The 22,565-nt window shown below is 41.3% G+C and overlaps 1 protein-coding gene across 8 annotated transcripts in view; it reads left to right on the plus strand.

The window, feature by feature from the left end:
* Positions 1-22,565, plus strand: part of DTNA (dystrobrevin alpha) — a 223,996-nt gene that overhangs the window by 150,798 nt on the left and 50,633 nt on the right. For all 8 annotated transcript variants that reach the window (XM_066562926.1, XM_066562910.1, XM_066562919.1 and 5 more), the window contains 5 exons: positions 4,621-4,834; positions 11,945-12,030; positions 13,550-13,704; positions 17,926-18,031; positions 19,998-20,164. In XM_066562926.1, the coding sequence (XP_066419023.1) occupies positions 4,621-4,834; positions 11,945-12,030; positions 13,550-13,704; positions 17,926-18,031; positions 19,998-20,164 (728 nt within the window). The remainder of the gene's footprint in view (positions 1-4,620; positions 4,835-11,944; positions 12,031-13,549; positions 13,705-17,925; positions 18,032-19,997; positions 20,165-22,565) is intronic.

Raw genomic sequence — 22,565 nt, forward strand, 5'->3', positions numbered from 1 at the left:
GCTTTAAGGTGCTTTTTTCTTTCACTGACATGAGAGGGAGCCCTGGTCACCAGTCAGCAGTAGACACTCAGTTTTTTACATTTAATTTAGCTGCATGATTCTTGTCCGTAACAACTGACTTGAGTAAAGGTCAGAGACTTCAGTCATCTGTACAGCAGCCTAATAAAATGTCCTTGTGATTCTGAGCTAGACATTTGAGCAGGTATTTTCAAAATCAGTAGTTCTTGTTAAATGTCCGGCTCATGTCCATCTTCCATCTCCTCCTCCAGGAAATATTGCTTTCCAGCCTCTTAGATATATGTACAATTAATTAATAAAATGCAAAATAAAATAGTGCAGTATGATTGTTGTTTATTCAGCTTCAAGTGTAACCAAAGTGTTTCTGGAGAAAAGAAGAAAAGCCCGAGTAAAATTATTTATAGCACAAATACAGTAGTTTCTTGAGACTAATATTTCCTAGTGGGTAGGGAACACTTACAGCTGTGTAATTTCCAATAAGTCATTTTCTTAGTCTTGTGCCCTACCTTTCTGGCATACCAATGAACATCAGGAGAGCTTATGAACCTTTCAGGTTAGAGTTAACAATAAAACAAGTCATATTCCCTCAGATGTGTTTAGTATACTGATGTTATTAGTCCCACTTCTCCTAGCCTCTGGACATTTTCTATCCCAAGACTATCATCAAAACTAACTCTGGATATGACTATGTTATGAGAAATATAATATCAGTAGGAAAACAAAACAACAAAAAACCCCACATTAAAATCTGACAGCACACAGTATCTGTACTAGATCATGTGAAGAATAAAGACACCAACCCCCATTTCAGCCTTATTCATAGTGCCACCTTTTTTCCTCCCTATTCAAGAATTTTCCACTACTAGGCTACAGCAATTAAAGTTTAATTACAACATGAAATTCTCACTGTTAGGGAGTCTGGGCATGTGGTTCTTCCTCCCTGGATAACCTTTTATCGAGGTTGGGGAACCCATCTCAGTTTCCAATGACCGCACAAGTGTTCATATATGGTCAAAACTGTTCCTGCACAGGCTGCTTGAAAGGTACCCCAGCAGTTCTGATGACATGATTTGTTACCCTTCAAATTGCCCTTTTCCACTTTCATGCTTTTTTTCTGCTACCACACTCATGTACTCTGAGATAAACAGCCTGTCCCTGTTTATTCTTTTCCCACCAGCTCTAATGTTGCTGATTTTACATCCTTATTCAGTGTTTACAATAAAGTTGTCCTAGTAATTTCTGCCTTGGTCTGTAGTGCCGGTACTCCTGATTTTTCCTGTTTCTTGGATTGCTCTCTTGGTCGTGTAACCTCAAGTCAAGGTTAGCATCTGCATATGTCATTACTCTTTCTTTTGCAATTTGTTATGCCTGGTGACTTCTCACATTGTTATCTTTCTGTAGTTCATGTTTGATGATTTGCATACATAACCAGGAACCAACTTGGCAAAACTGCTGGTGGAAGCACCTTCTTCATCTGCTTGGTCTGAATGACCAGAGACAGCCCCCATGGCCAGCGACAGCCTGCATGGCTATGGACCTTGAGGGAAACAATCGTACTTCACTTTTTGCTTTCTGCCTGTCCTTCCCTCTCCTACCACCACAAAATACATTCACATGGTCCAGCCTGTTCCTGCATCTTCTGGCATGTTGCTCTGTATTTCTGGTACTTTCCTTGGCTGCCTTATGTGGTGGAATGCTCATTAACCCCTCTCTCCTGGACCAGACAATGGCCTGCTTTCTGATGACTTCCTCCATCCTCTGGCCTCTGAGCCATGTGGAGAAGCTGCCCAGAAAGGATCAGTTATTAAGTGCCAGCTGTCTTCCTGGAGATCATTCATCTTCCATTTATCTAGATTACCTCTGTGACAGTGAAAACTGATTGAGTGGGAATGGGAATGACTGCATTAAAAGGACCTGAGACCTATGCCAGACTTTTTATGGGGAAGTTGCTCTTCCACCAGCCAGAAAACAAACAGAAGAGTTCAGAGGTTGTGTACTCCACCCACCCAGCTGTAGTGGGTTGACTCTGGTTTTATGCCAGACACCCACCAAAGCATCTACATCACTCCCTCTGCAGCTGGTCAAGGGGGAGAAAATATAACAAAGGGTTGAGATGAGGACAGAGAGAGATCACCCACCAAATAACATCACAGGCAAAACAGATTCTAATTAGAGATACGAATTGAATTTATTACTAACAAAATCAGAGCAGGATAATGAGAAGTAAAATAAGACCTTAAAAATATCTTTCCCCCACCCTTCCTCCTTCACAAGTTCTACCTCCTCCACCTCAGTGGCACAGGCAGACAGAGAAGGGGGATTATTAGAGTTCATTAGAGGTTGATTCTACTGCTGCTCAGGGAGAGGAATCCTTCCCCTGCTCCAACCTAGGGTTCCTCCCACAGGAGACAGTTCTCCATGAACTTCTCCATCCTGTGGACAACATTGCTCCACAAACTGCTGCACTGGGTCACTCTTTCATGGGATGCAGTCCTTCAAGGACAGGCTGCTCCAGCGTGCAGAGTCACAAGTCCTATGAGGACACTGCTCCATTGTGGGTTCCTCTCTCCATAGGTTTGCAGATCCCTGCCAGGACCCCTCTCCAGCACAGGACTCCCACAGACTCACAGCTTCCTCTCAGGCACCCACCTGCTCTGGTGGATGCTCCTCCATGGGCTGCAGGTGGATCTCTGCATCCCCCTGGATGTCCATGGGCTGCAGGGGCACAGCTGCATCACTGTGGTCTTCACCATGGGCTGCAGGGGAATCTCAGCTCTGGTGCCTGGAGCACCTCCTCCCTCGTCTTCTCCACTGACCTTGATGTCTGCAGAGTTGTTGTTCTCACATATTCTCACCCTGCTATTCTTTGGCATTAATTACAACTGTGAAAAGCCCTTTTTTTAATTCTTCCTACATATGCTATCCCAGAGGCATGACCACTTGGACAGCAGTGGGTCCATTCTGGAGCTGGCTGACACTGGCTCTGCCAAACATGGGGAAACTTCTGGCAGCTTCTCACAGAAGCCACCTCTGTAGCCCCCTGTGACTAAAACCTGGCCGTGCAAACATCAGCTTAATTCACAGTAACATTTTGAAGACAACCTGCCAGCATACAAGTTTGCCTGTAGAAGTTTTCTTTTAATACAAAGATAAAATAAATACTTTGGTGTAACAATGGAATTGTATCTTGTAGGTTTTCACAGTTACTTGCTAGGGAACAGCAAGTGCAAAAGTGTCGTGTCTAGTCTGTAAAGTGATTGCTGCTACTGTTACCACTCATCTGTATCAAATATCTTCCTCTTTGGGTTTACACATGTGCTAGCAGGGTGTTGGAGGCTATTTATTCCTGAGGCAAAAGAAGGGAAACCCAATCATAGGGCAAAAATCTAGACTAAGTAAAATGACTGTATCTCGTTTCATCATCCATCTACTATCAGCTTACATTTCCCTGCCATCAGACCCTCATGTCACATTGCAGTCTGAGACAGCACCTGCAAACCAATAAAATAAAAATATAATGAGGAGGATTATAATTAAGTTTCTCTATCTACAAAAGCATGGATCTCCTTCCACATACAGGTGGCTTTTGATACATCATAAGACATATCACCATGCTGTGAAATGAGAACTGTGCAGTAGTTTGTCTGGTGAAAAAAAGAGAATTTGCCCCCTGAGCCTCCTGATTTGTTTTTTATTGACGCTTTAGTAGGACAGTTGGTAATATTAAGATAGACAGATGAACCTTTGAGTCCAGGTTTGAACTAAATCCAGTTTTTAAATTACTGTAGGGGTTTCTTTATTTTTGGCACAGTGCACCTCTTCTGGAAATGGCAATCCACAGCAAGCCAATCGTACTGCCACAATAACAGTGCTCTGCAAACAAGATTTCTGTTTGGGTGCAATGTGAAGGGTGAGCAGAGATTGTCCTTTAAGCTGTCCTTGTAGGTAAAAACAGGCCTCATCAAATTCATCTTAGACCAGGATTTCATCAAAGAGAGAGATTTAACAAATCATTTGGCAAATATATTTAGAAGACATAAAATATGACTTTCGGATCACTTCATTATGTGTTATTTGTTTAAATGTACCCTGACTCAATTACAATTCTGTTTCTGTAAAATATTTTGCTTTCCATACAAATTGCTGAAAAGAATTTTCAAAATATCAGTATGTGATAAGCACTTAGTATTCGTAGGATCTTCTGAAAAGCCCATCTGCTATGCAAATTAATATCTAAGAGTAATTTCTGAATGGGGATTCATAAAGGCATGGTTCAGAAAAACAATTAGCATATGTTTACCTTACAGTGATTTCTGTGAAATACAGACTTTTATTTGAATTCTTTGTACAATGAAGAATGATTTCCCAAGCTGAGGTGGTATTCATTACAACTAGTAATATCAGTATATTGTTTGCTTATTAACAGGTTTGAATTCAGATTCAATATACAGTGGTGGAAAACGCATTAATTCATTTAATTATTCATGAAGCATGTTGTACATGGTTGTGTTATTCCTCACCCCACGGGAGGAGGTGACTCTTTTTCTCAGTTGCTTTCAGGAGCACGTTTCCCCATCTGAGTCTTTCTGTCCTGCCCCCTAGTGCACCTGGTGGACATCTGGAATGTGATCGAAGCCTTGCGGGAGAACGCCCTGAACAACCTGGACCCCAGCATCGAACTGAACGTGGCTCGCCTGGAGGCTGTGATGTCAACCATCTTCTACCAGCTCAACAAACGGATGCCCACCACCCACCAGATCAACGTGGAGCAGTCCATCAGCCTGCTGCTCAACTTCCTGCTAGCGGCCTTTGATCCGTAAGTCTGCCTTTCCTCCCGCCTCTCCCAGCTGCTGGAAGGGTTTGACTTCCTCCAGAAATATCTCTTGAAATCAATTGAGCAGGCTCAATTCTGTCCCAAATACTGAGCATGTGAATAGTGCTAACTAGGGAGATAACCTAAATTAAGGGCCTCTGCTTTCCTTTCTTTGGAGCCAAATTCAGCACAACTGTGTTTTCATCCAGCTACTCAGACTTGTTCCAGTTTATATCAAAGAAGAATTATCTACAGAAACAAATTCACACGCGCTCCTAATTTGGCTTGTTGTTTATTGACACACCAGTGGCTGACACCACTGCAATGCCTCTGCAGCAGTGCCATGGGTTAATAGCTCATTATTTTGAAAGAGCTCATTTCCCTGCAAGTTCTTGCAGCTGTAAGCAATTTTTTTTTCTGGCTCATGCCAGTGCAGCATGATTTTGAGACCATGACAGAAATAGGATTAAAGACCTGGAGGTGATGAAATTCGTGTTGTTTATTACTGCATGGGACTCATATTACAAAAAGAACAAGTTTTAGATAGAGCAAACCACTTACATAAATGAGTATTCTGTGCATATCTATTGCAATTTCTGAATACATAGTTGGCAACCTGTACTGCAATATTTTCAGTCCTCAGAACTGAGTTACTGGAGAACAGTGGTTAAGTCTGACAGGTGCAGATGTTGTCACTTTATGGCTTATTTTTTGAAAATTCATCGGCAGAAAACACTGGCCATTAAACATTAAAACAAGGATGCTTCACCTCTCTCTTCCCAGTCCTCTCTCTCTCTGCCCTGGTACTGGGTGTCATTGAGCACCTCTCAGTGCCAGACCAGCCAGTGGCTCAGTCACCATGGCAACAGGGAGAAAAAGTAGGTGTTCCACATGAGAAGGCTGCACTCAACCTCTCCTCCTGCCCCTCTGAGAGGAAGAAAAGCCAGTCCATTGTGAAATCATAGCCTTCAGGAATATTTTCCTCCCCTCAAGGGCAATAAAAGAAGGAACAGGCATCTTAATTCAGACCATTGTGGCTGTGACAAGGATACTAAAGGATGCTGGAAATGACCAGATGCATTTATTGCTGCATGCCACAAGTAAACTGCTTCCTGGCTGGTAGACATATGGAAAGACCCTGGTCTGTGGAAGCAAGACCTCTGATACTGTGCTTACTTTGTAGCTCATTGTAAAGGGATAAAGATCTCAGCTACACAACACAGCTACTTGCAGCATAATGGAGTAGAGGAATTTAGTCCCCTGGAGGGAATCAGAGAATGTTTTTAAGGGGGCAAGGTTTTGCTTTCCCTGAAAACATTCCATGTGCTGTGGTTCATGATCTCTTTCTGAGCTCCCATCAGGCCCCCCCAGAGTAAGGAAGCTGTGACCCTCACTCCATTTGTCAAGCAGCAGCTCAGCCTCTTGTGCTGCCTCTGAGTGTAGTGCATGGGATTGCACCTCCCAGAAGGACAGAGACCCCCAAGGAATCCCTAGGAAGAGGCTCCTAGCTCTGAGATCAGAGATAGGGACTAGCTGCCTATCACTCCATATTAAATACAGCAAACATATGAGATGATGTTCATGTGCAACCTGAGATACCTAAGTTCAGGTTTCATGGAGATATTTGTCAGCTAGGTCTCTCTGTACTGTAGTGGAAGTCTAGACACCTGTCACAAATAAAGACTTACCAGTTAAGCATCTGATTCTCAAAATGTGCCCTGCACTTTAGTATGTCTCATATCATTGAAGTTTTATGTTGGATGTTGGTTTAACAACCACTGGTGGTTCAGGTTTCCTGGTTTCTGGGAAACAGAGGGAGGGAGGTGGCTCTACATGCCACAGGAACAGTGTGGGAGCTGCTGGGGTCTAACCAGAGCTGCTGTCTCTGCTTCCAGTGTTGCTCCTTTCTCTCCCCTCCAGAGCAGGAAAAAGGTCATTCTCTGCTGAAAGGTAGAAGATGGTGGAAGGAGGAGCAAGGTCTTTTCTTGTGGTCTCATGTTCAGAGAGAAGCAATGCTTTGCAGGCTATCCAGAGGGACTCAGCAGGCTGGAGAATTGGAATCTCTTCATGAGGTTCAGCAAGGCCAAGTGCAAGGTGCTGCAGATCCAGAGAAGGGGGTGCAGTTTTTCATGTCCCATTTGGAATCCAAAGTGGAGAAATGGAGTCTGCAACATAACGTATATGAAAGGACCACAAGGGACAAGTTATTTCATGTTTTAAAGTCTAATAAGCCTGCCACTGTCTCATTTATTTAGTTCTAGTTAATATATATGTTGCTCTTTGTGTACTGTACTGGATGAAGATCCTCCAAACTTTAAACAGAGCCTCTTCCTTCTTTTATAGCCTGCTGAAATCCTGGCAGATTTCTCTGCCCTCTGGCAAGGACTGTTTCCTTAGACCTGCAACACAGATGTCTTCTCAGGAGCTAAAACTTGGCTAGCAAAACACAAAAGAACCACAGTGTGCTGCCATGGCATGTGGGCCAACTTAGCCACTGCCGGTGCTGAGCTTGCATCCCATTTTTTTATGGCTTTTTTATGGCATTGGGGATTCATTAGGCCCACAGATATGTCTCTGCTGCTCAACCCTGAAAGGAGAAAAAGTGGGGGAAAATTATAGTGGATAGAATTTCGTGTGAGACTGAATGGGATATTCCTTTATGCAGCTAAAAGTAAGCTAAAGTACAACCTTATAGAACTGCAAGCCAACAAATTCAAAATTCACCAACAGAAATACTTCTCCAATTAACTTATCATTAGTGTGTGGAAGTCAGCATCATGTGGTGGGTGACCCTGACACGCCAAAACCAGTGAGCAGAATGAGGTGGTCAGACTTGGAAAAAATGTAGACAGAAACATGTCTGATCTATGTTTCTAACCACAGGTTAAAATTAGGCAACAGCTTTTGCTTCAAGGCCTAGGGTGATTAACTGGCTTTATGAAACAATAGCACACTTCCTTCACTGGCACACCAAGTACTACGTAAAAAGTTGATGAGTACAAACCTCTCTGAAAAATTCCTCCCAGGCTGCTGTCAAAGGCTAGGCAGCAAGGTGGAATGTCAGCCTCATTCAGTTGTTCTCCAAAACACTCATTTTAAACAGAGTGGGAAATATTCTGTGCTAGATCATCTCCAGCTATTCCTGCTGCAAAGTTTAACTGATAAGAAAAGTAGCTGAATTTTCTCTGTTCCTTGTGGACAGTCCCGTGAATGGAGTTGTGAGCCCTGGGCTATGAAACAGACCCTGCCTGGCTCGGGGTGGGACTTGACTTCTACAGAGAAATGAGGAAATTTTCATGCCCTTGTTTAATCAAAAGAACATTTGTATTGTACTGATTTCAGTACATAAAGATGATCAATATCCATTTTGGAAATACAACTTCTTGCTCATTCATCTGTTCATAGCAGTAAAGTGTTTAATTCCCTCTCTTCTCCACCTTTGCTTCTCATTGAAAGACACAGAGGCACATTGACAAAGGAAGTCTAGAAAAAAAATGCATTTCAGATTTGGACATTATGCATTTGCTGTCCTACATGAAAGAATCCTGCTAAATGTCAATAAAATTTCATCTCTAAAACGTTGTTTGGAAAATGGGAATTTGTAATTACAGCCTCTGACATTTCAGAATTGACTGCCTTGATTGATTACCCTGGGTAGTAACCAATAACTGAGGAACTTTTCTTACTTTTGCAAAAGATACCTTAAAGTATTGGGGGAGCACCACTTGCGCCTCATTAGTGAGAAAAATGCTATTTTCTCAATGTCCTTTTCATGGGACACATTTGCTGTTTCCAAAGATGTGATGCTATTTCTTGATGGCTTTCCCCACCCTCTGGCTGTCCCAATGTGGGTGTTGCTAGAGATCCTGACAACTGACAGTGTCGTCTATTTGGTACCATTCTCCTTGGTGACCCAATAGGCAAAATCAGGCCCTGGAGCTGGACTCAGCCTTTTATGTTCTGTGGATTTTGTCAGGCAGTCTGTGGGGTTTCCCTGCTCTGGTGTCTAAAAACATGTATAATTTTTTGCCCTTTTTCCCCCCAAGCCAGCAGGAGATAACCTTCAACCCTGGCCATCATTTCCTTTCCTAAGTACTCCATCCTCTATTGTTGTTAAATGCTCATCAGCTTCAAGGTTTGCTTTAGACATCATTTATGCTTCTTGCTGAAGAGTAACCTCAGTAAGAGAGGTGCAATATAAAATCAAAATATTTGCTGTCCTCTCCTGTTTCCACTAGTAAAATTTATTTCTCTTTGCATTAGCCAGCCCAAAGCTGTTTTCAGGGAGTGCTGACTTCTCCCAAGATCTTCCTGCTGCTATGAGCCACTGCTTCAGCATTTGCTTTTGCACAGCAAACCCTGTGAGTGCTGCCAGTCAGGGTCATCTGTGGTGCTTAGACACAGCTTAGGGCACTTCTGGATATCCAAATGATTTTGGCCAGTCTTAGGCCCCATTACCCTGTCTGTTCATCAGTCGTGTGTATTTAAATATGCATGTGTGTATGTGCACACACACACAAACACACACAGACATATATATTTGGAGGGCAAATTGGATTTATATTGGCTCTTGTGGTGCTTTTAGGAATACAAATGACCAATAGAAAATACAGTGTCAAAACGAATCAACTCAAATGGAGAGATTGAAGAGATAAATGATATCTTTTCTTTTTCTGTTCCTCTCTTCCATAACCATTTAAGTATGGGAAAAGCCAGTGGCTCTAGGGTGGAAAGCTGAAGCCAAGTTGATATGTGTCTGCCATGCAAAAATATAATCCTGTTAGTAAATGTAACTAAACCTCCTGGGAAAAATAATCTAAATCTGAAGCACTTCCACATTTTTTTAATCTCTAAATCTTCCATTGCTTCCTAATAATGCTATTGCTTCAACATAGCTTTTTTTTTTTTAATATAACAGCTCTTTTAAAGGCAGATGGAAACCTCATGATGAAACAGTGCAGAAAAATTCCTAAGGGTCTAAAGGGCAGCATGCACAAAAAGAATACAAAAGGACCACATTCTCAGCCATAACAGTGCTAAGTCTGGTTTACACGAATCAGAATCCAGTCAACAAAGAATGGAAGTAGAGAAGCCTGGAAATTCCTATGCTGTGATTTTTATCTTTTGAAGCCAGTCAAAGGGAACTCATGTAATGAAAAAGTTTGCACAAAAATAAGCATTAAAGAATACAGTAAATATTTCTTTCTTAATACTGACTAATAGTGAATTTGTTAGGTTTTGCTTGTATGTCTAGTTGATTGTCTGGCAAAAAGCAGAATTTTAAATGAGTGAAAAGTATAATTAGAATTTCTGTTTAGAATTATGGGTTACACTGACATAGAACTAAATCTAATTCAATGAACTTTAAAGATTATTAGCTAGTCAAGTTTAGGGAACTGACTCATTTTCTAAAGTCTGAGTGATTTAATGAAGTGAAGCATGTAGCATGCATCTATATACAGATGTGAGTATACCATTCATGTCTGTCTTACCTGTATATGTTACTGCATTAGTCTGGTTTGGGATTAGCAAAGAAAGAGGCACAGTCACAGCTCTGTGTCCTTCCAGAATCAATTACTCTTTTAGTTCTGATCAGATGCAATTTTCTTCCTTAAAATTGTGAGTGACAATGAACAGAGTAATTTTAGAAATATTGATGAAGATCTAAATTTCTATGTACTACTATTGCCAGTGCAGTTAAACCATCTTATATAGGACATGATTACATATGTGAAACAGGAAATCCCTTATAAACACTGTGTTCCGTGGTAGAGTAAACTGAAGATCACAGAAACTCCATTTCCAAAAAACTGACACAAAACTTCATTATCTAGCCACATCATTAATCCTGTCAGAATTTAGAAGGAAACATGGCTGCCATTTTGCTAATCTCACAAATATTGGTTGTCTCTTCTTTAAAGCATGATGACATGTCCTCACTGATGTCATTAATTAATATCATTAATTCATGTGGGAAGCTGTGAAGTAATGCCAAGGAGTTTGGATGATGGATTGAAGTTGCTCCTGTGCAACTCTGGACTCCTAGTGCCTTACAGTAAGATTCAGAAAATTCCAAGAAAAACCACATTTCGTCATTTGGATGTCAAGAGATTAACATTAAGAAGGAGATGAATTTAGCAGAGCATTCTCATCTTTGGAAAGGGGCTGAACACTAAACTGGGGCTGAACACTAAACTGGGGCTGATAGGTGTTTTAGGGGCTAAGTGTGCCATGCAGTGTGTGAGGTCATGTTTTACTTATCCAGCCCAAATAAACCAGGTTTTCTGTGATGGTGGGTGATCATTGGGGACCATCATGGCTGTAAAAGGAGAATGAGGATAGTGGGAGGAATAATAAAGTTAAGCCATTGCATACTTCAAGACAGCTGGGGGAAGAGGTGCTGATGTGCCTTTTTGCCCCAAGATAAACTCTTGGGTGAATTTGGGGTTTATTAGCTTTTATGCATTGTAAATTGAAGGTAGAGAGCCAGGTATAGCCTCCCCTTGAACAAGCCAGGGACAAAAGTCTTCTCCACATCACAACATACATCCTTCACTCATTCTGGATACAGGCATATTTCCCATTTTTCAGCAAAGTCCTTCTTCAAGGTTCCTGGGGGTCAGGTGTATAATTTAAAATGCAATTGTCAGGACCTACTGACAGGTACAGGTGAAGTTTGTGCGATGATGTGAGCCCTGTGTGCTTTTTCACTTTTGTTCCCAGTGCTGATTTTTTCACTTATTTGCAATCTTCTAGGTCGAAAAAAATTCCAAAGCACTTAGGATAGGGAAACCATGAGTCTGATAGGTGTCTCCGAGTGCTACTGTATCACAGATAGCAGTAGTAATTATCACTGTAGTATATAATGAGATAAACAGTTTAATACTGAGCTTCATATATATAATAAATCTGCTCTGAGATCTTTACAGAGCAGTGTACTGATGTGTGTTCCCACAAAACAAACCTTCTTTTTAAAGGACTCATTTCTCTGTATGTCAATACACATATATATATTGTGCATTACAGTAAGTGATGTCAGAAATACGCATTTTAATTGAACAGATTCTCATAAAATGGACATGTAAAATATGTCTACTTTCTACTTTTGAACAGGGAAGGACATGGTAAAATTTCCGTTTTTGCTGTCAAAATGGCCTTGGCAACTCTTTGTGGAGGAAAGATCATGGACAAATTAAGATGTAAGTGATATTTTTTACCTGTTAAAAATTGTTATTGCTGGAGAATTAACAGTACAAGTAGAAAAGAGGGAATTAGGATAAACTACAATTTCTTGGCTGGGTTTGGGAGTTGCCCTATGTATATCTCTTAAGTAAATCTCACTATATGTTTGGTTGAACTTCACACTGAAGTTTTTAAGAACAAATTGCATACATTGAGGTTCTTATTGGTGGATTTTTTTTTCCATTGGGGTTATTGAACTTGGAATACAAATAAGTGCCTCAACATCATGAAGCATAATTTAATCATTTCTTCTGATTATTTTTAGTAACATCTACATCTTTTTGCACCTAGAAGATCAATATATTTATGTACTATTCGTATTTTCTTCCATAGGGCATTCTTATGCCATGTATTTTGGTGAACAGATTCTCATTTTGTAGGATTTATTCCCAGTTCCCCAATAGCATAGTTTACTTGTTGCTGCAATGGAAGTCTTTCTCTATAGGCATATAATGTCAGGTCTAGAACACCATTTTCCAGACTTTTTGACCAAAAACCTTCAGTTTCCACTGAGCCTTCTACCTGAGCCCAAGAAAACTGAGTTTACAAATTACAGTTGTTTACGGTAGACAAGTAGAAATTCCAAGTGCTCATTTAGTCTTCCAGATTTGGTGCCATTTTTTAATATATTTTTTCTGTGTAGAAATTCAAATACAGACTGAGCTGAAGTTATAAATTATAAATTATAAATTATAAATTATAAATTATAAATTGAGCACCATTTTTTCCCTAAGCTGCTTTAAGAATAGGAACTGGGTCCATCCAGTGGAGGGCTGAAGTACAATGATGATTTTTTGGGTCAGCAGTCCCGGAGTCCTGTTGTCAGAATTTCCCTTCCAGGTTCCTGGAAATGAAGCAGCTGACATGACAGCCTGAAAAACAATAAATGTTCCTTAGTCAGAGATCTCCTGCTAAGCAGAGGATAATTTTAAACAAACAGAGAAGTAAGGGCTGACAAACTGACATCACTGCAATAATAAAAGTGTGATATTTTTATGCATAAGAATGAGGGAAGAGTGAAAAATAGCATATTGGCAAGACCTTCATTGCTTTGTGTGTCCTGTCCAAGACAATAATAACTGACTTAATGAACCCATTGTCAAGATTTTGATTTGACATGGTAAACTGGCAGCAGGCAAAAAGCTGATGTAGCATATCTTGTCAAATCAGAGCCTTCTTATCTGATTAAATTACTGCCTCGTGCCATGCATCAGACTTTGCTTAAAAATGACCACACACAAAGAAAAACAAATCAGGAATATTTTAGTATTAAAATCAGCTAGTTATTAATATGCAAATAATTCTTCTTGTTTTCTATTAAAAGAGGTCAGAAATAAAGATGCAGTAATAATGGAGGTTTCCATACGCCAAACATGTTTACTACTTCTCTTTCAAATCAGATGATACTGAACTCAGAGCGAATCTGTAGCTCACACTGAAGCTGCTGTGATCTTTCCTTCTCTTTTCCCCCCTCAGATATTTTCTCCATGATTTCTGACTCCAGCGGGGTGATGGTTTATGGCAGGTACGACATGTTCCTGCGCGAGGTTCTCAAGCTGCCCACCGCTGTCTTCGAGGGGCCTTCCTTTGGTTACACTGAGCAGTCAGCAAAATCCTGTTTCTCACAACAGGTAAATGAAGAGACACAAGTTCTCAATCACCCCTCTGAGCAGGCCAAGATTCTTCCTGTCTTACATATAAGTGCATATTTGCCCAGGAAACACTGGGCTGAATGAGGGGAAGGTCCACTCCACTGATTTCTGGTGTGTAGGTTTGGTGCCTTCAACAGGAAGCTGGTCTCCTTAGGTTCCCATACAACCATCAAGAGAGAGGCTTAGTCAAAAAGTGATTCAGAGCAGGGTCTTGACTTACACATTCCTAAATTAGGAAACTTCCTAATTTAAGCACCAGATACATATATACCTTTAGGTATTCTATATATTTATACCCCAAGACGTGCAGACCTCCACCCCACTTAGTTGGTGTTGGTATAAGCATACAGAACACTAACTTCTGCATACAAAGCTGAAGTTCCACCAGAAAAAAAATCAAACTTCAGGTTTTTCCAGTGATAGACATACAAGTTTAGGAGTGAGAAGAAAATAGCCTTAAAACTTCTTTGTAAATGGGAATCAGTATGTATTAGAAAATCCTTAGTCTCTTACCAATAACACCAGTGAGATAGGGTCAGGAAAGCAATGAATTTATCCTGAAGAAAATACAAGATTTTTTTGCAACTCAAAAGACTCCATAGGTACACTGAGTACAGCACATTGGCTTCAGCTAATACATAGCACTTCAGAAGATTCTGTAATTGTGGCTGGTTGTCCACTTCTCCAGTGGAGAAAGAGAGAATTCCTCTGGCTCTTGCCACACATCACACTGTATAATTCCATAAATATGTAGTAAGGGAATATGCTGAAGCTGGGACAATGTTAGAAATAAAGTTGTATTTTCCCTCTCTTTATCCTTGCATTTGCTAACTGAATACTGTTGAACAAGTAAGTTCAATGGAGCAGGCATAGTGTCATTTTCATGCAAAATAGAGTCTCATTTTTAGTATTCTCTCAGTTTAATCACTAATCAATAGGCACTCCAGTCAGCCGAAAGGAGATGTTGAAACTCATTTATTGAGTCATCTCCCAATTCATTTTAAATTGTAATGTTTGCATATGTGAAACTAGTCTTGTTCCACAGGGGAGATTTAAAACAGCATTTCATCTTATGTTGAAGAATTTACATGGTGAAGTGACTTCTGGTAGTTTTGTGTTAAAATAATGCATGGGAACAGGGTATTCAAGCCTTGCATGTTGGTCATGCTGTTATTATGGATGAAAAAAAGGAATTTCTTTTCCTGAAAAAATGTAATTCAGGCCTCATTTTTTATCTCAGTTGCCATCAGAAATGGCACTTGCTTTGAGATTGCATCCAGCTGAGTAGACCAGATGCATTAAGGTATCTTTAGAAGCAACATCTTCAAGCAAGCATTAGATGGTTTTGTTTACAAGCTCCACTTAGAGCTAACAAGAGTTAAGTCTCTGACTGATGTAGGTACACAGCAGGTTTACAAAGCTGCTGTTTTGCATCTGGAGGCAGCCAAGTACTCTTGTAAATCTAGTCTGATATTTCACTTAAATTGACTTTATGTAGTTCTCATTCCATCCTCACTAGGGATGAACCAGTTTTGAAATGAAATTCAGATCTTTATGACACCACGATAAATGGTATTTACAGTCTTAGTCACACACAAGTCATTCTTTCTCTCTCTTATATTGCATGTATCATTATCAGAAATTGATAGCTTGGAATAAGTTTGGCACTCTCACTAGTTCTCACAATGGGTCACTTTTGCCTACCAGAAGCCTTTCAACCCCCTGATGTCTAGAGATTCTTCAATTTCAGGAAAATAAAAGATTCTGAGAATTATCTGGTCATGGTGTCAAATCCATTCAGTTTACATCTGAAAGGATTTTTCCTTTTGCAGAAATATTTTATTATTCCCAATTCTACTGGTTTGCTTGATCCCACCACGTATTTTCCTCTGCCTGTGAGCTACTACTTGATTGAATGTCTGTTCAAAGTAGAAACAACAGTGTTTCCTCATCAGCAAATTTGTGGGGCAGAAATGCTGGAGCAAGTGACTTAATGTTTCAGAACACAAATCTGTGGCTCAAAAAGAAGTTTTATCATTACCACTTTCCCCCATAGGTAGGATTGATGTGATGTTATACTGTATTTGTACTAAGCAGTATTGTTATTATTGTAAAAAACACTTAAAAAATATCCCAAACTAAAAAGATAGACACTAACTTCATTTTCTTAGCACTTGTCTAAGTGTTATTCCACAAACCTAGACTCCATCTGTGTGTAGTGTATATTTAGAAAACAGCTTTTGGTTTAAACTTTCCCAGCAGCTGAAGGAAAATTGCAGGAGGAAAATGTATGGAAATTGCTCTGACAGTGTCCTTTTAAGGGACACTGCTTTTTTCTCTAATCCATAAAATCAGTGATCACAAGAGCAGTTTGGCCATAAAGCTGTCATTGAAGCTAAGTTGCCTTATTTGCTGCCAATCAGATTTTAAAGTTATAGCAGCTTTCAAAAGCCCACTGCATTGTGGAAGAGCTTTCCTTGTCTCCTTATCTGTTTGCTTGTTAGACTGGTTGTGCGTATCCCTTCAAGAGCAGAGGGAAGATCTAAGGCTACTCAGCTCTGCAGTATGGGGCACTGGAGGTCCCTTCTTTTCCTGGGCTTCCTTCCACCTTTTTTTCCCCTGTGCTCCCAAGTTCTGCTGCAGACAACAGAGACATTTGCTGGCAGCATTGATCAGCAAAGCTGTGCCAAGCATCCACTGCAGAAAAAGAAATCCACATCTCCAAAAGAAAGATCCTTTTCTCTGAGCTGATGCTTACAGCATAGGATACCTATTTGGGAACTGCTTATCTGCTCTCCATGGCTGGAAAGATAATTCATACAACAAGCAGGTGGTAGTGTTTGACTGGACTTTCACACTGCAATTATTCTGGGGAAAGGTAGTACTCCAGTGAGATTTAGAGCTCATATTCTGGCTACTTCTGTTCATTAAAGAATCAAGTCCATTTCCACAGTAGCCTGAAGTATTTTCTCCTATGGACAAACATCTTCATATCTTTCCAAATATCTTGCTATGTTTCGTCCCTGCGACTGTTGCAGTGTGAGATGTTTTCCATTGATCACTCACTGTATAAGAGAAATAACATTTTTATTTACACTTGGTGGTAATTGTGTATAAATGGAGCACAGACACTCTGTCTGGAAATCTCAGCTCTGAAAAGAATTCCACAACACACAGAGATGATACATGTCACTGCATGAGTGCTGCTTAGCTTCCTCATGGGGTAACCATAGTTCTTTAGCAAGTTAAAGCAGCAGCTTATGTAATCAGATATGAAAATTTAGCCATCCCTTTGGATATAGGGATACTACTTAAATATGTATGTCTATAAAATATATCTGCATATACTCTCAGCAGGGCTCAATATTTTTGCATCTTAAATTTTATTTAAAGAAGGCTCAGTTGCTGATTGAAAAAACAAATGAACTAGGATTTGTGATTACTTTTTCCAGACACCTAAGAAATTTAAGGCTCTAGATTGCATTTTTAAAATCAACAGGGATATCTTAAGAGTTTAAATCTCTCTGAAATTTAAAGGGGCATAAATCTCTGAGTGCTTAAAGGTGTGAAGAGTTCAGGAGCAGTTGCAGTCCCTGAGCATATGCAATCTTGACATCCCACAGTCAAAACTCACCCATAACTAGTTGCCATTGCTCCTTAGACAAGCAAAGTTTCTTAAATTATGGCAACAAATTGCTTGTGCTGGTCTCTCCTTATTCTGTATTTCTTTCAAATTTGTGCTCCCTTGCCAGTATTTTCTCTCATTTTCTTTTTTCAAGTACCGTCAGCAGTGATTTTTCATTTGAAAATTGGTCATACACAGTGATAGCCCACATCCACTTGTACTTGTCACACGATACTCAAAACAGATGAGAGCATGCAGAGTTGAATACCACCCTTAACCACAAAGCATCTTCAGGCAGTGACTCTAGAAGAGAGTCTGGAAGTGAGTGGGAGCTAAGTGTCTCCAGCCCAGCCTTGTGAGAATGACTTCTAGTCATCAGTTGTATCATTGTACCAACTAAAAATAGCCTGGAAAAGCTTTGCTAGTATCACTTGTTCTTTTTAGTCAGTCAGGGCTACAGGCAAACAGTGTTTGAAACTTATTCCCAAGTGTTTCTGTAGAGACAAGATAAAATAATTTTGGGATGTCTAATTACTGATTTTTTTTTGTGCATGTTTGTTTGCTTGTTTGAGCAGAAAAAAGTCACATTAAACACTTTCTTGGATACTCTCATGTCTGATCCCCCGCCACAGTGTCTAGTGTGGTTACCACTTCTGCATCGACTGGCAAATGTTGAAAATGGTAAGTAAAGAGGCGCTGCCAAAACACAGTTACAAGAATAAACTTTGGTGTGATGATTTTCACACTCTGTAGATGGTTTTGTAAAAGCTACTGTACAGGGTTCATTGACTCCATGTGCTATTTTTACAGTGACTGGTAAAATATTTGAAGTTTGTTGGTCATTCAGCCAGGAACATGGCTTAAATTTTGCTGTGCTCAGGAAGTTAACCTGATTGTGTCTCCTCCCATGCTCTGAAAAGCAAAGAGCAATAGGACTTCATCCATTCACACACTTATATTTGGTAAACTATCAAGACCACAACTTTTATTAGCTATGACATATGGCAGCAGAGAGGGAGCAGCTTGGCAGTTTCCGTTCATGCAGTATTCCTGGCAGGAGATGTCAGTGCAGTGCAAAACACCAGCCAAAAGGTCCTTAGGAAGGATCTACTCCTAAGTCTACACTGCCAGACCATATCCTCTGAAAAGGAAGTTCCCTGTGGATGGTGTGCATCCATTTTTGGTGATAAAAGGAAAAGGAGGAAAAATTGTATTTGTTCCTGTGCCAAACAAATCCCTCTTCCACTGAAAGGCACCATGGTGGGTAAGGTGATTTTCCCAAGTCTTTTTTGGCTACAGAGAAACCTATCTATCCCACCTTCCTTAAGCTCTTGTCATCCATCCCTGTCCCTCACCAGCTTCGCAGTGTTTCCTAGCCTAGAGCAGAAACCCTTCTTGCTGCAAAATTCTGGCAAGGAGTTAAACCCTGACACATTCAGCACTGATCCAAATTTTCCCAGACTGAACCTTATGACAGAAAGGCAGAGGGTGCCTGGGAATGAGGGGATGTTCAGTACCCTGTGGTAAATTTGGTACAGGCTGTAGCGAGGAAAGAGGAACAGAAATAGAAGTATTGCCTGGAAGGTGCTTCCAAATATCTTAATTGGTGCTTTAGTGTCCTCAGTGACATGCTTCCTTGTCACTGTCTGCTTCTGAACAGAGAACAGGTCTCTCCAAAGGCCAGCTTTCCAAATCTGGGCATCCAAAGCTACATGTTCAATCCCATATATAGGTACCTAAATGACACCACTTGTACAGATGAGACAGCAGTAATTGAGACGATAACATGTCTGAGTACACTTTCATCCTTTCAGTAGTCATACAGCTGAGTTTGACTTTTCCTCCAAGATACGTCACCTCAGCTGCTTAAAACATAACAAAACACTCAGCTTCTCCCAGTGGTGCAGCTGCAATGGATTTTGCAACATACAAATTTCCTCTGTCATAGAATGGTGTGGATTGAAAGGGACCTTAAAGATCATGCATTTCCAACTCCCCAGCAGGGACATCATCCACTAGACCAGGCCGCTCGAATCCCCATCCAACCTGAACACTTCCAGGGATGGGTCATCCACACGTTCTTCAGGCAATACAATCCAGTGCCTCACCAGCCTCACAGTAAAGATGTTCTTGCTAATACCTAATCTAAACCTACCTTCTTTCAGTGAACCCATTCACCCTTGCCCTGTCCCTACATGCCCTTGACAAAAGTCCCTCTCCAGCTCTCCTGTAGCCCCTTTAGGTACTGGAAAGCTGCTCTATGGACTCCCTGGAGCTTTTTCTTCTCCAGGCTGAACAACTCTCAGCCTGTCTCCATAGGAGAACCTTTATCTTCATGGCCCTCCTCTGTACTCTGTCATGTATTCTGTTAGACACTGAACACTGAACACACACATTTTTTGCTCCTGTGAGCAGGAGGCATCGATACCAGCTCAGAAGCAAAGAAGGGTTTGGTGCCCAGTGTAGGAAGTGTTGCCTGTGGCACAGGTTGCTGTATTTTCTCGGGTCAGAGCTGTCAGCAGCATCCAACGCTGCAGGTTGCTTTAAACAAAGAAAGGATCACCCTTCAGTTTGGTGTTTGTCCATAAACTTTTTCTGGGTGTTCCTTTGTTTGTTTTCTGGCTCACCATTTCTTTCTCCCACCCAGTCTTCCACCCCGTCGAGTGTTCCTACTGCCACAGCGAGAGCATGATGGGGTTTCGCTACCGCTGCCAGCAGTGTCACAATTACCAGCTCTGTCAGGACTGCTTCTGGAGGGGCCATGCCAGCGGTTCCCACAGCAACCAGCACCAAATGAAAGAGTACACGTCATGGGTAAGGGAACGCTCCTGCCTCGCTGCAGACTGCTTTGCCCTCCAGCCATCAGAGAAGCCCCCAGCCACAGCTCTGGGCTCAGGCGAGCTGGGAGCCGGGCTGGCACTTTGGATTAGTGACCCTGTCTGGGAGGCTCCAGCCCTGGGAGCTGTCGGGAGAGCGTGGAGGTGGGAATAGTCTTTCCTGGGTGAGGATCTGGTGCGTGCCGCGGTGAGGGCAGCGCAGGAGGGGCTGGCAGCAGGGCAGCAGGCTCATGGCAGCTTCTCCCGTTCCCACAGGACTCACGGTAAAGTCGTCATTGGCTTGCTCTCTTTGGCTACGTGTAAATGAAATGATGAATACTTAATGCTCATTCATCAATATTTTCAGTTGAGTGGCTGCAGCATATGCGTAGCATTTGGGATGATCCTGGCACTGGAGATTTGAGCGTGGTCACGGGCTTAGATCCACAGTAGCGTTTATTATAGAGAAAAGCTCACTTCCGGCTTTTTGTTGTTAATCAAAATAATGCAGTGTTTTTCCTAAGCTGAAAGGGAAGTATCAACAGCTGCTGGAACCTTAACCTTCCCTGAAGGGCATGAGAGTTGGAGACTCAGCTTTCCATGGACTGGAGTAAAGCCCCAGTTGACCCCCTTGTTTACAGAGCATCAAAATCCTTCAGGATTCAAACAAAAATAGCAGAAAATACATAATTAATTTGAAATATTTCAACAGTATATTGTTTAAAAAAAGGGAAAATTATGCATACAGCAAAAGCTCCCATTTTTATGGTACTTTGAGTTTATTATTTAACAAAGTTCTGAATTTTAATACTTCTAAAATGTCTGGTTTTCTGTTGATGGAACAGGCAAGGGTTAAATTGGACGTGGTTTGCTCTGTATGCCAGTCATACAGCCCTGCACTGCATCCCAGCAGACCTGGGTCTGTAATTGTTTTTGTGGGTCCTAATTGCTGCTTGTTGCATAGACACAAATGGCCAGAGTTTAGTATCTGAATAGGAAAAGTGCCCACTGTGTAGCTCAGACTCCATTCCTAGCCGCAATTTGTGCTATAAAATCCGTTTTTTGCTGTAGCCAGGGAGCTGTAATTGTAGGTAGGAAGTAATTGGAAAACTTAAGATTTCTGCTCAGCGGAAGACAAAAATATGACCACATGCCTAGTGCTTTCAGATGTCTCCTTGCCAGAAACAAATGTTTTGCTTCAAGTTTGAAGTTGCCTTTCTGTAGCATTCATTAGCATTTGTTCAAACCTGGTTGGCATTCTCCATAATGCATCAGTATTGAGCTCCACATGCAGTATACTTCATGTACTTCACTGGAAGTGTTTATGGGTGCAGTGGAAATCAACCATTCTCAATTCAGAGTGAAATTGCATTTAATGAATGCAAGAGAAAGAACTTGAACTTTTTGTATTTAGGTTGGATTTCTCTAGTAGAAGTATTTCAGTATAGACTTGGTGACAATCATATGTCAATGCGGGATGTATATGCACAAATACAAAATCGTTTCTGTCAAATTCCAGAAAGATTTTTCAATTTCAGCCCGTAGAGCTGTGTTTTGGGGAGAGGAGACAGTGTAAGGGTCACTAACCCTTTTTTACTGGCAGAGAAGTGAATCACAGAGAGCTGAGTTGAATTTCCTGAGAATCCTTCACACAGCCTAAAAGACACCCTGGATCTCAGAGATCCCTTAGAAGGGAAGCTGAGTTTACTCCTCAAGTGCATAGCCTCCAAACAAAACAGAAAGCAGAAAATACTGGTTTGTTGTTTTGTTTTGTTTTTTTACACATTGATGAAAATTACCCTTCTTGCATAGACCTTCCCTATCTTTTGGGGACAGTGACAGTACATCAGTCTCTTTTGAAGTGCTGGTGCCACAGTGGGGCAATTCCTGGCAAGCCCCTGTCTCAAATTTCCATTCTCCGGTGGTCAGTGGCCACAGGAGGTGGAAGAGAAGCTTTGTAATAGCAGCTAAACAGTACAGGGTACTGGAGGTGAGGAGGGAGATACTAGTGAGGGGGAAGAACAAAGCAGCCTAGCCTGGCCCATATCTGGGAGGGAAGTGATGTCCCATACAGTGTATCTACAGGGACAAGCATGCTTGGATCTATTCTCCTTGCATTCCCAAGCTGGTGAGGTACAAGCCAGCACCAGCCCAGGTGACACAAACTGTGCTGTTCTTTGTTCAACAATGCCTGAGTGCAGCATTGCAAAAAAGCCATGGCAACTTTCCCTATAGATACACCTCCAGCCTGCTCTAAAGGCTGCTGGAGCTAACAGTAATCCCTTCCCAAATGGAGCACTCTTTGCCTTACCAGACTCTGGGCATGGGAGGGGGGCAAGGGAGATGTCAGTCCGTAGGTACCTGAGCTGTTAGAGCTTCTTGTTGTTTTGTGCTTCCTG

The sequence above is a fragment of the Molothrus aeneus genome, chromosome 1, assembly GCF_037042795.1.
Source record: "Molothrus aeneus isolate 106 chromosome 1, BPBGC_Maene_1.0, whole genome shotgun sequence".
Lineage (NCBI taxonomy): Eukaryota > Metazoa > Chordata > Aves > Passeriformes > Icteridae > Molothrus > Molothrus aeneus.